Consider the following 15,574-nt stretch of genomic DNA (forward strand, 5'->3'; position numbering starts at 1 on the left):
ATCTACTTATCTACAAGAGTCAGAGAATAACAGCAACTATAAAACATGAGTAGTTTAAGAACAATGAGCAATACATATGAACATTATAAAGCTGAGTTGGATATATGTGCAGATGAGTTAGTTAGGGAGAAAATGAGAATAATAGAAGGTGAGAAGGAGGTTAAGGAAGGACGAGTGATGAGGCTGGGTCTGAAAAGGGTAGGGAGAGATGAGGATATCTGCAATTAATATAGGGAGGAAGTATCAGAAGCTAGCACTGATGGCTGTGGCACTGAGCTATTTTAAAAGGTAGCATTTAAATTTATTTGATCAGTTTCAAGCATTCATTTTCTCTAAATATAGTGTCTTTAAGGATGTTATGACTACTTATCTTCTCTCTGGAATTGCACCTGCACTATGTCAACACCTGTCAAAACTTAACTGCCTTTCCATAATGTTGACATTAATGTTTTAATATCTACAATGTAACAATTCCATGTGAAAGCCTCACTATTCTAATGCCAGAAACATTTATGTACTTTAGTTGCTCTCTGTTTTGTCAATTTGTCTTTCTACAGTAATTCAGCTAATTGTTTACTATGTTACCTTTGTTTGATATACTCTTGAAATTTATTCATGTTGTATGTGTACACCTCTATGTTCATGTAATTGTGTAGCTTTTCTCCCCAGACTTCTGCTGAAAGTGAGATCATAATGGCCTAGTGGACTAGCCCAGTTAACAAATGCAAATAAATAAATATTTAAAAAAACAGTTTTATCATGCAGGTGCATTTCTAAATAGAGTTAAATACAAATTATCCACGTCACATCATTTTTACTCAAGTCAGAAGTGACAAACTTCATGACACCCATGCAGATGGGAACTGAAAGTTTAACTGCTGAATCCTACACTAAGGCACTGTACGAGCACATCCACTCATGCATGAATCGTGCCATCCCAGATAGAACCAAGATGCTCTCATCCAAAAAAAGGAAGCCAATCTGGTGGTCCCCTGCCATTAACAAACTTTACAACAAAACTTTAGAACAAAATGAAAAAACTGTTGAAGAAAAGCGGAAAATCCCAGGATGCAAAAAACTCCCTTACCAGCCTCAGTAAGAAACTGATATCCCTCATAAAATCCTCCAAAGCTAGTTACGAAAATAAAATTGCCAAAGATTCCAAAGACAACCACAAGGCATTCTATAACTATGTCAAGAATCTAAATGGCAATGCTCAGATCTGCTCTGAGCTAAAACAGAATGGCATTAAATATACTGATCCCAAGCATATTGCCAATATCCTGGCAGATCGATTCAGTGCCAACTTCACCCCCCTCTCACCCCCTAAATGGCCCATTTCAATACCTGAAGATTGCCAAATGCTGGTAATAATGGCCACACAGGTAAAAAAACACACTCTCCAAAGCTAAGAATACAGCATCCATGGGACCAGATGATATCCCGGGCTGTATACTACATGAACTACTGGCACCTCACCTAAGTGTCATGTTTAATCATAGCCTCACCTCAGGTTTCATGCCCACTGAGTGGCACAGAGCTACAGTTATCCCACTCCACAAGGGGGGATCCACCTTGGATCCTGGAAACTACCGTTCCATCAGTCTGACAAGCCTTATCTGCAAGGCCATGGAGCGTATTATCATGGAACTTATAAACAGAGACATTGGCAACCTTCAAACACTGGACCCCACCCAGTTTGGGTTCGTGAAGGGCCGATCTTGTCTCCTGAACCTGATTGACTTCTTTGAATCAGTCTCCAGAGCCATGGACAAGGGTAAAGTGGTCCACACAGCCTATCTAGACCTTGCCACGGCCTTTGACACCATCCCCCACTCTGGAATCATAGATAAACTTACTAAGCTGGGCATTAATCCCTATGTCACCCAATGGGTTGCTAACTGGCTTACTGATAGAACCCACACTGTAAAAGTAGCCAACTCCAAATCCAGCTCCAGACAAGTGACAAGTGGAGTACCTCAGGGTTCAGCCCTGGGACTGCTCTTGTTTGGCATCTACTTCTCTGAAGTACAGGCCAACACTAAGGGACTCTGGCTAACAAAGTTCACAGATGACTGCAAACTGTGAGCCATTATTGAATCCCCAAATTATGTGGATACTCTACAAAAGGGCCTTACAGAAACAGATGCTTGGTGCCAGAGCCATGGGCTCAAGCTCAATGCCAAGAAATGTATAGTTATCCCCTTTGGGAAAAAACATGTATCTGTGAATTACCATATAGATGGCAGTACACTAAACACCGAAAGTGTGATAAGAGACTTAGGGACACAGGTGGACAGTGGTCTCACCTTCGATAACCACATCGCCACAACAGTCAGGAAATCCTTCTTTGTGGCACACCTCATCACTATGGGCTTTTCATCCAGAAAAAAGGAGGTCATTGTCCCACTATACTCATCCCTCATTAGACCGATTACAGAATACAATGTCCCGTTTGGTATGTACCTCTCAAGACATCTGCAACAACTGGAAAGGCCACAGAAATACCTCACTAAAAGAATCACAGGCCTAAAGCAGATGCCCTACACTGACTGCCTTAAAAACCTCCAGCTATACTCTGTCGCATATCATCTACTCAGAGGCGATCTCTGCTTAACATACAAGGCCATGTCAAACCCAGAGCTGTTGGACATGCTACACTTAAAGAAATCCCAATCCCTCAGAGCCACACGCTCCAGGGATCTAAACCTTGTCATCACAATAAACAAAACATGTTGGAGGGATAGGTTCCTGACACAGAGACTCCTCAGACTCTGGAATAGATTACCCATACATGTCAAGCAGAGTGCCTCTTTGGCCCTCTTCAAAAGGAACCTTGACAATTGGATGGGAGAAAGGAAATTCACCCCAGGGATCACGTCAGTCGCCCTGCTAGACAGGGGTCCAGGGAAGTAAATAGTGTGGGAAGAAATAGCCAGGGAATTGTTATGGCTAGGCTTGTATAGGTCCTAGGGCTGATAGCCTAGTACCAACCTATGAACCTATAAACCTAGGAGTAGCTCTTCTGTGCTACAGCTTGATCAGACATGACTTCTTTCATCTGGATGGTTTGTATATTTTGTAGTGACCATTCTGACCAAATGCTGGTTTTCTACAGTTGAGGGTAAAATACTTCCCATAAACTCATCTGGGTGTTTTCATTCATCCTCCCTAACTAGCAAGAAATTAAAACTCATCAGTTGGCTTGTTATTCAAATTTATATTGCACCACACAGGTTGTCAGTCTAATTCTATAATCACATCTATACAGGTTATGTTTTTCCTGCAGATCATAATGCAAAATCTCTGACAAATTTTGATTCATTCCTCTTTACCAATGTGCAGGTGTATCTTGGTTTGATGAAACAACCAAGAACATTATCGGCTATCAGGTGTTTATTTCTTTACTTACATTTAATACCGTCCTCACTAATCATCCTTTAGTTACAAACTGTACCTTTATTACTTTTTAAAAGCTTTTTATGCCCATGTCTGCTGATCATCAAACCCCCCAACCCCCACGGCTCTGCCCAATTAATTTTACAACACTGTGAGTTTCCCCAAGTGTAAAGGTGAAAGGTTTACAGAGGGGACAATTATTGAGGCCACCATGAATGCCCGTTGTGCCGCTGCCTGCATCCAGACAATGAGGGATTTTTAATGGCCCTACTCATTCTTCTGAAGGAAACAGAATGACGGTTCTGAATAATTAAAAAAATATGTGAATTATAGTTTAAAATATTTATCGCAAAGCATTCAAGGTAACTCTTCATCAATGCTTAAAACAAATACAATGAAGATAGTGACTTCTTCTATACCACAATAAAATCAACTAACATCGATTTATTTGCAGCTTAATCAAACAATAAAATATAACTAGCTATCTATTAAACAAGTAAAGGCATCTTCTTCAAAACAGGTTTGATACTAACATTGTCATGCAGTCCTGGGTACATATCAGCCCTAGAATAATTAATCCACTTGTATTCAATACATTCAGTATTTGAAATACTATCATCTTCCCTATTGCTTTTACTTATAACTTTAATAGTTCTAAAGGAGAACTTATGAGTAGCATCAGTATTCAAAATATGTTTAGCTAAAGCATTACTTTCGGTTTTTCTGCATATATCAGATAAATGCTACAAAATCAATTCCTTTAACATCCTATTAATTTTTACTGCATAGAAACAAGTACACATTTTGCAAGTAATCAAGTAAATCACATTTTTAGTTTTGCAAGTAGTCGTTCATTCCTCTGAGGGGGGATGCATGCAATACGTATCACCACAGATGCCCACAATGCCTTCCTAATGGGAAAATGTATTATCATACACATATTCTGAAAACAATCGCCAAAAGATGGTTTGGTGAGCTTCACAACTACTGTCAGACAGCACATTTACATCATCATCCCTCTTCTGAGGGATCATGGCAATGGACAGCTGATTCTATCCTACCCCCTGAGGATATATGGCCTTCCCTGAAAATACCATCAGGTGCCAGAGCCATTAATCATACTGAGGCCATAGTGAGGGCTTTAGCCCTTTATGCCATTGGAAATGATACTGATCCAATATATATATATATATATATATATATATATATATATATATATATATATATATATATATACTATTGAAATCTTGAAAGTAAAAATAAAAAAGGTACTTATCAGCGAAGTAGTTTGCCAAAAGTACACATAACCTAACCGTCTAAATGTCGAAAATCAGCTGTTAATGCCAAAAATGTCAGACAAAACATTTTTGGCACTTAACAGCAATGTCACCCTTGCCACTACTCCCTAACTAGCATACCTAACTTCCAGATTATGCAGGGGGGCAAGCTCACCCCCCCTACCTATATGTTCCAACTCCGAGATTGCACTATAGTGAGGAAAGGGATGCATTTCCCTAACCGCACTGTACCATGATCCCTGTACATCACTTTGAATGTTGTATTTGCAAATGCACAGTCCATTTACAAATGTAATGTTTGCTCATGTAACCTGCACACATATGAAGTGCTCGAACATCTGTAGTTCAAATACTTCATAGCCATGCAATGGTATGGCGACATTTCAAAGGTAAACCATATATATATATATATATATATATATATATATATATATATATATATATATATATATATATATATATATATATATATATATATATATATATATGTATATAATATATATATATATATATAAAATATATATATATGTTATATATATATATATATATATATATATATATATATATATATATATATATATATATATATCAATTTGTATATGAAATACAGTTGTGTTTGTTCACAATGGTCCCAGTATTAGCCATATTGATTCCGTAATGAATTTATGTCCTGCCTGAATATTCATTCTCATGCTTTTGAACCGCTTCTTCCAGGAGAGCTTTATTGTTTTTTTGATGTGGAAAAACTAAAGAAGGAAAATGTAGCTTTCTATGCCTTTAGGGAATGGTCATTCTGCAATGATGACCCAAAATGAACTGTTTTGTGCATGAAATATTTCAAGCAAACTTCATGGGCTTAATAAACTTGCCTACTTGTTCTGCAGTGTTTTTGTGTTGAGATCACTGATTTTCAAGGAGCATTCTTCTTCTTTTGTGTCTTCCCATTTAGGGGTCACCACAGTGGAACAATGGTCTGCAGAATAATTGTCAGTGGAGTTTTATGGTGTTGACTTGCCAGCCCGGTGCAAAATCTTCCACATAAAGGCACACACTCACAACGATGGCTAATTTAGAGTGTCCACTCCACCTACACCATGTCTTTGGGATGTGGGAGGAAACTGGAGCACCCAGAGGAAACCCACATGATGACATGCAGACTCCGCACAGAAGGCACCCCAGCTCAGGATCTAACTGGAGAACTTCTTGCTGTGAGGTGGCAACACTAACCGCTGCACCACTGCAACCGCCCCAACTGATTTTTAAGGAGTATAACATCCAAAAATATAAATTTACTAAATTTGCAGCTCACAAAACTTTAATAACTGCAGCTGTAAGCTGAATAAGCAGTTCCTTGTTTTTTCTTTTCGTATAGGAGATAATGGAGCGCCTGGTTTACCTGGGAAGGCAGGACCTGCAGGAGAGAAAGGACAGAAAGGTAACCATAACATAGCTTAAGTCACAAACATTTATTTCATTTAGATATTTATTCACAGGTCGTCCTACTGAAAAAATCAGCAATGCAAGCTCATTCCATTTGAACATGGGTCTTCTTTTTCCTGGTTAATCACTGAGGATTATTTTTCTGCTACTATGTTGTTTGCACACCTGTGTCTGGGACATAGCTGAAAATTGTCTCTGGATTAGTCAGCCAACCTACCCATTATCAAATAGTATATAGATAAATAAATAAACTGCCATGTGTTAATGATATTTGTAGCTCTTATTAATCCAAAAAAAAAAACATATTGATTTGATGCCTGTTTATCTATTAACATTTTTAGGTAGCTTTGTTTAATGTTTAAAATGTCTCCCTGGTTTTGAGCAACTGACCTCCACTATTTTTTTATTCTTTCTCTGATTCTTGACAAAAGATGTTGACATTTATGCATCTGAGGTCACTCACTGTATACATATCCTACACTGTGTAAATGATCTATACAAAAAACATCATATTCTTATTGTGTGTATAGTTTCCAATTCTGTTATTTATTTTTATCTGTCCTTCACACATGTATAGCTGCAATACACTAGGTCATGACCTGAGGATGACTCATATCCTTTAAGAAACATGTCAATACATTTGACATTACAAATTATAATTTTTTATCTTGACTGACTCTATACCTGGATTACCATTAGTAGATATATAATTAAAATGCACTGTAACCAGTCTTTGTACACATAATGCTTACTAGAAGACAACAGCATGCAATAATGTACCCAAGAATACATACAGCACTTACTGGTTCAAGCTCATTTTTTTAACAGGTGACAACATTTACATTTTCTGTAGAAGTCTGATTTATTTCAGAAAGTTGGACCTTGATGGGAGGAAAGACTGCAAAAGTTTCAGCAACTGAATTTCACTGCAGATGAGTGCAAGATTCTGCATATTAGACACATGTAGCTAGAAGTTGCAAACTTCAGCCTGGAAACAAAAAAAATAATTTTATATAGAGAGGGCTGGGAATCTTTGAACAGGCTACCTGAGTAGGTGATGAAATGTGACTCTTTGTGGGCCTTCAAGGTGCACAGATCAACTGGAAGGCAGTGAATAAATATAGGTGGGAGACGAAAAAAGGAAACTACATATTTAGAGCCCCCCAGTCAGTAGACTAGACAGATAATTTGATTCTATGGGAGCCTTTAAGGGGGCATAGATCAAATGGAAGGCACTGAGTAAACGTGGCTGGACAAGAAAAAGAAAACTACATGTTAAGATCTGCCCTTGTGAGCAGACTTGACAGGAAATGTGCCTCTTTCTGCTGTCACAATATAAAGTATTGGCAAGCATGTTGGATATAAAAATACAATATAATGTACACTTATTTGTCAATGTACTGTTCTGAGTGTTAAAAAAGAAAATGCAAACTTACGGATTCATTCATGCAGATCTGCTTTGGTGATTTTTTTTTAATATGGTGTAGATAGTAGTACACAGGAAATGTTTGGAAAAGTGAATATGTGCCAGAACTGAGTTGTATAAGAATGGATAATGCCAGGGATTGGGTATATGTTCTTTTTCTGCTTCTGGGTGATCTCAAAATTATTATGTATAAAGTGCAGGGATGGGATTTATTGGGCTTGTCCCCCTAAAAACACACTTTTCTTTATTTTTAGGCATGTGTAGGTTTTTGATTATTGTTTTAAGTTTCACTTGTTGTATACAGTATTTTGTGTGTTCATTTTTTATTTTTGTTTTGTGATTTGACTTTCTTTCTTGTCAGTATTCAGCCTTAGTCAATGTACTGTAATTCTTTAAGATATGTATGTTGCCACTGCAATAAGCCTGGCTAACTCTCATCAGGAATGTGAAAAATCTATTAATCAGATTACTGTTGAACTTACCCCTGATTCTCAACAGAGAGTAACTATGATGCAATAATGATGTTGAACGTGCCTATTTCATGTTTGCTTATGTATTCTTTGTCTTTTCTATATTTGTAATATGTTTTCATTGTTTTTTATTGCACCTGCTTACCTTGGAGCTTTTCTCCCCGGGCCTCCGCTGAAAATGGACATGAATCCAGTTGGACTATCCCGGTCAAAAAATGTAAAAAAAAAAAAATCATAAAAAAAAAAATATATATATATATATATATATATAGAGAGAGAGAGAGAGAGATGTACAGATACACACACACACGCGCACACACACACACACACACACACACACACACACACACACACACACACACACACACACACACACACACACATATTTATATAATGTATGGATCTATGTCAGACGATCAAGTTTTCAGAAACTCAAAATTCATACAGATGAGACCATTTGATCAAGTTTCCAAAAACTCAAAAAAAAAAAACCACACAAAAATCTACTTGTTTTTACATTTATGCAGGGGGCCCAGCCTTCTATACCACCTGCAAATTGTATATACCAATTCCGAGATCGCACTGCAGTGCAGAAAAGAGTAAACTTGCTGATCCTCGCTCTACTTCAATCTCCATTCAAAAGCTTTGAGTTTCTGAAAAGTCAATCAACTGATAAAGATCCCTATATATATATATATATATATATATATATATATATATATATACATATACACACACACACATGCATACAGTATATAGATACACACACACACAAACAATAAATATATATATATATATATATATATATATATATATATATATATATATATATATATATCAACATAGATATCTATCTATTTATTTATTTATTAAATGGACTGGTCAGCAGACCTTTTTCAGCTTCAACTCAGCCACTATGATGCAAGACACAAACAGAAAATTAGACATAAACTAAAGAACACAAACTGTCGTACATAGTACAAAAGCAATGTAGAAACTTACATTTGAATGTTATTTGCAATTATTAATGCAAGTGGCATTCATTCAGTGGTCATTTGTTAAAAGTAAATCTTTACAAGAAATATGTGACTACAGTGTAAGCTGCAAGCACAATACTTTGTCAGATAAGCAAGAGCATTAGCTGTCCTTAAACAGTTGTTCTTTGAGTTTGTTTTAGGCAGTCTCACTTTTGCAACCTATTACAAACACTAAACTGGAATCCATTGAAATAACTTCCCTTAGATGAAGCAGTACATTATTTCAATATTGTCTTCCTGGATACCCTTAACTCCATAGCACCCATAAGAAAAAAAGAGAGTTAAACATAACCATGCTCCTTGGCTATCTAAATCAACCAAACAACTACTGATTAATAGAGACCAAGCATGACACACATGGAGAAAAGATAAGACCCCACCCAATGAAACCGCCTTCAAAATACTTAGAAACAAAGCAAAACAGGCCATTAATCAGGACAAAAAGACTTACTTCTCCCAACAAATAAACACCCACAGTAATAATCCCAGACTTTTCGGGAAATCTGTCAACTCATTACTAAATCCTGGCAACACCCAAAACCCATTTCCATTTCCAGACAAAAGCCCAGTTGAAATCAGTGAAATATTTAATAAAAACTTTATTGATATTATACTTATATGAGTAAACGCAAGCAATACCCCAACCCCCATTAACCCACCCATCAAACCACAAAGTAATATCAGCTCCACACCATATTTTAACTTCCAGCCTGTAGCAACCTCTCAAATACAAACATTACCTGGCAAACTGAAACCAGACTCCTTATCTGATGATAATCGCCCCCCCAGAATAGTGCTAAGGCAATATGTTTCCCAGTAAGTATCCTTATATTCCGATCACTTACAGAACACACAGTCCCCCAGCTCTGGAAAAAATCAATAATCACCCCACTTCATAAAGGTGGAAACCCTCATGACCTATCCATAGGGTTGCTACCTTTTAAGTGGGCCAAAGTGGGACATGGGGGTGTGACCAATATGACACTGGTCACACCCTCTACCATGATGTCACCACCAGAGTGGTGAAGGAGATGCTGTTATGGGTATGATGGATGGCTGCTGGAGTGGCTAGCTGGTTGGTGGGAGTAGCAGCTGGATGGATGAATGACTGGATGGATGGCTTGATGGATGGATGACTGAATGAATAGATGCATGGCTGGATGGATGGCTGGCTGCATGAATGGATGGATGGCTGGCTGCATGAATGGCAAGGGGCTGGATGGATGGCTGGCTGGAGTGGCTAGCTGGTTGGTGGGAGTAGCTGCTGGATGGATGGCTTGATGGGTGGATGCCTGGCTGGATGGATGACTGGCTGCATGAATGGATGGATGGCTGGCTGCATGGGTGGCTGGTGGGCTGGATGGATGGAGGATGGCTGGCTGGATGGATGGAGGAGGAGGAGGATGGCTTGCTGGATGGAGGATGGCTGGCTGGTTGGAGGAGGATGACTGGCTGGCTGGATGAATGGAGGAGGAGGATGGCTGGCTGGCTGGATGGCTGGATGGCTGGATGGATGGATGGATGGATGGATGGATGGATGGATGGAGGAGGATGGCTGGCTGGCTGAATGGAGGAGGATGGCTGGCTGGCTGAATGGAGGAGGATGGCTGGCTGGCTGGCTGGCTGGAGGAGGAGGATGGCTGACTGGCTGGATGGAGGATGAGGATGGCTGGCTGGCTGGCTGGACGGAGGAGGATGGCTGGCTGGTTGGTTGGATCTCTTGTTTTATAAAAATAAAAAAATGGTCTTTTTTTAGCGGCTGTAGAAGCGCTTAAAACAAAGTGCTCTTACAGCTGCGATCTTTGCAGGGCTGTTCCTGCCCCAATCCCCACCCCTTTCATGAATTGCAGCCAATTGCTGCATGGATTAAACTACCCGGACCTAACAGGCAGTAGCTTTGCCCGCATGTCCGGGTTGGTGACGTAACTGAATTGCTGTGAAAAAGCAGGAAGTAATTGCGAATTTTCCATGGCAATTCAGTGCGATCGCAAAAGTGGAACTTTTCAGGTCCCATTACTTGATACAGTGGGCAACGGGATAAGGTGGCTTAACCCATGAGTGTCCTGTGACAACGGGACGGTGGGCAACCTTACCTATCCAATTTTAGACCCAATTCCATACTGTCCCCTCTGTCTAAAATAATGGAAAAATGCATCCACAAACAACTGGATAAATATCTAACCAGCAACAACCTACTATCCTCTTCACAACATGGTTTTTCACAATCCCACAGTACCATTACTGCCCTAGTCTTCTTCACAAATGACATCTATAATGCCCTAGATAGTAACCTACTTACATCAATCCTGTTACTGGATCTCTTAAAAGCTTTTGACACAGTCTCCCACATCAAACTTATCCAGCAAATCCACTCACTAGGATGCTCTGATGCCACCCTAACCTGGTTCACTAGTTACTTGGAAAACCAACAGCAATCCATAAAATGGCTGAATAATCTCTCTAGCTTTCTCCCAAATAACATAGGAGTGTCCCAGGTGTCACTCTTTGGACTTCTACTATTCAACATTTTTATAAATGACCTAAATAAAGTTTCCACTGACTGTACTACCATACAATATGCAGATGATTCAACCATAATCTGTACCTCCAATAACTTCTCTGACCTCCAAAAGTTAACACAAAAGGCCTTTACATCATTAGATCTCTGGCTAAACCAATCACAGCTATTACTTAACCCTAATAAATCTAAACTACTCATCTTTGCATCTAAACCTCTTCCCACAGACTTTACTATATTCTCCATAAACAAAACCTCCATAGAGTTAGTAAATCAGGCCAAACTGCTAGCAGTTACTATTGACAGCAAACTTAGCTTTGACTTGCATATTAATAACACAATAAAAAAGCTTCACTTCAAATAAGGCAAACTTTACAGAAACAAACAATACTTAGACAAATCCATCCGAATAAAACTTACAAAAAGTCTTTTCCTTCCAGCCTTACTATATGGGTCTCCTATCTTCACCAATCTCCACAACTCTTTGCAACACAAACTAGAGTCCTGTTATAAGATTGCAAAATTCACATCAGCCCAACCAAATCACACCCACCATTACCAGGCCACTAAAGAATTGAACTGGCTAGAATTTGGACATTACCTACATTACACACAACTTACCTTTGCCCATAAACACATTTATAAACCCGAGTGTTACCCTTCCATGAAAAATATCCTTGAACTTTACTTCCCATCCGAAAATCTACGCTCTAACAATGAACACCTACTTAAAGTATCAAAACCTAGTAAAAGAGCAGGTAGATGCCTCTATTCCCATTCCATAACTAAGCTGTGGAACACCCTCCCATCATCAGTTACAGAATTAGACAACATAATCTCAATTAAAAGAAAACTAAAACAACATCTTACTGATAACCCCCACCTGCACATGCAACACATGTCCTCAGCCTCCTTAATGTAGCAAAACTGCTTCATGTAGCAAATATACTTATGTATATGTTATCCTGTTACACCATACGAGTTATTCCTAATCTTTAGTATTATATTCCACACATCAATACAACCATCTTAACACATTTTCTCTTCTCTGTCACTTTCTACTTTTAATACCACCATTAAATACATGCCACCTATAATCTACTTATTCCCACTGCCTAGCTGTAAGATTCTAACTATATCTGTCTTACCTTTAAGTTTAACTTTCTAATTCTATCTTTCCCTTTTCCTACCCCCCCAAAAAAAATTGAGCTGTACTGTTAAAAATATTTCTAACTGTATAATTTTCCTACATGCTAATATTCCATTGTTACTGCATTGTACCTTTCTACAACATATTTGCTGTTTAGATAGTTTTCTGTATTATTTCACTTGCTTTATAATTATAATTTTGTTTCCTTACAAATTCATGCAATGATTTTCATGTATCTTGGATTTTTTCTCCCCGGGGCAACAATGAAAATGGGTCTCGACTCCAGTGGACTTTCCCGTTCAACAAATGTTAATAGTAATAATAATAATAATAATAATAATAATAATAATGATAATTGAAGTGTCTCTTGTTACCTCACTTCAGCAGGTAGCTGATTCCAGGCAGTTGGGCCTAGCCTAGAGCTATTTCCCTTGTGGAGGTTTTAAAATGATGTCCATTTAGAGTAATGCCATCTTCTTGGCTCTCTCAGTGTATAGTTAGGCTCCTTGATTTGTAATTTTGTTTTCTGGGAGACAATGTCCCACTTTAACAACTTTCAGATGTGACAGCTAAGAAGAAATGTGTCACTTTCATTTACAGGCAGCTGACTACACCATTTTATAGATTGCAAGTGATATTTAAATCATTCAAGCCTAAAATGCCTTTTTGTATATGTATCCAGTTCACACACACAGCTCCTTATGGCATCCAGACCTTTTCTGGGCCTGCCTTCTTAATGTAAGCAACTTGCCAACTTTATGTAAGCCAAAAGGTTATTAACAAAATGACACTAAGATTGTTAATCTAGAATATGTTACAGTTGAGAAATTAATAAGTATTTGTCATTTTTTATTCATATATTCATATTTTTGCTCATATTTTCATACATAAGAGCCCTACATGTTATGTTTTGGAGGTAGACAGGGAAATCCATTGTCAGTGTTTATTTATATCACACTATACCTGAGATACTGCCATTTCTTTGTTAATAATTATGCAAATAAAATAAACAATATTTGTGTATGTACTTAATACTTCAAAAAACTTAAATGACTTACAAACTGTTGCATGACATCAGATGAAACCTCATCGCTCATTAGACCCATTATAGAGCATAACGCCCCTTTTGGTATGAACCTCACAAGACATCTACAACAACTGGAAAGGCCGCAGAAATACCTCACAAAGAGGATTACCAGCCTCAAACTGATGCCCTACGCAGACCGTCTCAAAAAACTCCAGCTTTACTCCGTAGCATATTGCCTACTCAGAGGTGATCTCTGCCTAACATACAAAGCTATGTCAAACCCAGAGCTGTTGGACATGCTCCACTTAAAGAAATCCCAATCCCTATGAGCTACATGCTCTGGGGACCTAAACCTTGTCACCACAATAAACAGAACATGCAAGAGGGATAGGTTCCTGTCCCAGAGACTTCCCATACTCTGGAATAAACTACCTATCTATATCAAACAAAGCTCCTCATTAGCACTCTTCAAGAAAAATCTTGATGATTGGATGGGAAATAGGAAATTCACCCTAGGGATCACCTCTGTGGCACAGGAAAATAATTTTCTTGGGTGGCAAAAGCCAGGGTACCTTTTTGGCTGTGCTTGTATAGGCCCCAGGGCCGATAGCCTAGTACCTACCTATGAACCTATGAACCTATGTCACAAAGCTATCTTTGGAATTTGCACTTTGTGTTGCAGATCTTGAGAGATAGTCAGTGTGAATTATATTGATGATTATACTATAAAGCATATGTTGTCATATCCCTGTAAATATCTCAATAAACATACATACATTGAGGAACTTCTTGTTGTCACGTGAAAGCTTATGCCTGGTTATCAAAAATGTTCTAACAATATACATCTGATCTGTACAGTTTCTGAGATATGAGAATTTGTTTCTGAAAGTCTAGCAGAAAAAAAAATTATTTTGGGTTTGTGTACATTATAATATAGTATATGGAAAGACTATCAATGAACTGACTATCACTGTAAAGAATACCTCTTACTAACACTGCTGTTTGTGCAGTTTTAATAGCTTTCAATGTTCATAAAATATTTACATTTATCTACCTTGTGCCTTTTAAGTTTATTTTTCATAAATTGTTCAAGAATGCTAGCTGTGTTTAGGCTGCTAGAGGTGTGATATTCCATAACACATAGGTATTAAGGAGTTAAGAAGAACACATCTTTTTTTTTTTTTTATTTTGAATGTGTTTGAACAGGAATGTAAGGTTACAGAATGGAACTCATATTTTATTTTAGGGATAAACACATTTTTAGCTAAGGCATCATAAGCTGTAGGGATGAGAAGGAGGTGTGAACTTCAGTAAATAGTTTTAGTTGGTGAATTATTTTTCTAATAATATTGTAAGTATGCTTGGTCAATGAAAGGGGGAGTGGTCCATGGTGATACCTAGGCACTCGTGTTCTGTTACTAGTAGTATTGTATTGCCATCTGTATCAGTAACAATTAGATTTGGGTATTTAGGGAGTTTTTGCAGGGTACAAATATCATGATGTTAGACTTCAGGGATTGATTAGGAGCCTATTTTAATTTATCCAATGGCATAATATATTGCACTGTCTGTTAGAGTCATGGCGTTTGCACTCATATGCAAAAAGGACCAAGTTGAGGTGGGGAGGACAGTGGATATATCTTTGATGAATACGAAAATAACAATCAACCATGAACAGATTTTAGTGGAACTCCTGCGCCAACAGTGTCTTCAATCAAAAGACAGAAGCCTGAATGTACTTGGAATATATTACATTTTGGAGGTATCTTTGAAACCATGTTATTGTATTTAGGTTATAACTGAATTTGC

The 15,574-nt window shown here is 38.0% G+C and overlaps 1 protein-coding gene across 1 annotated transcript in view; it reads left to right on the plus strand.

Annotated features, from left to right (window-relative positions):
- The window catches only part of LOC122812128 (ficolin-1-like), a 1,158,126-nt gene that overhangs the window by 70,477 nt on the left and 1,072,075 nt on the right, over nucleotides 1-15,574 (plus strand). Inside the window, exon 3 of the mRNA XM_044084426.1 lies at nucleotides 6,070-6,132. Within this exon, the coding sequence (XP_043940361.1) occupies nucleotides 6,070-6,132 (63 nt within the window). The remainder of the gene's footprint in view (nucleotides 1-6,069; nucleotides 6,133-15,574) is intronic.

This window comes from Protopterus annectens, chromosome 1.part1 (genome assembly GCF_019279795.1).
Source record: "Protopterus annectens isolate FY-2018-M chromosome 1.part1, PAN1.0, whole genome shotgun sequence".
In the NCBI taxonomy this organism is placed as follows: domain Eukaryota; kingdom Metazoa; phylum Chordata; order Ceratodontiformes; family Protopteridae; genus Protopterus; species Protopterus annectens.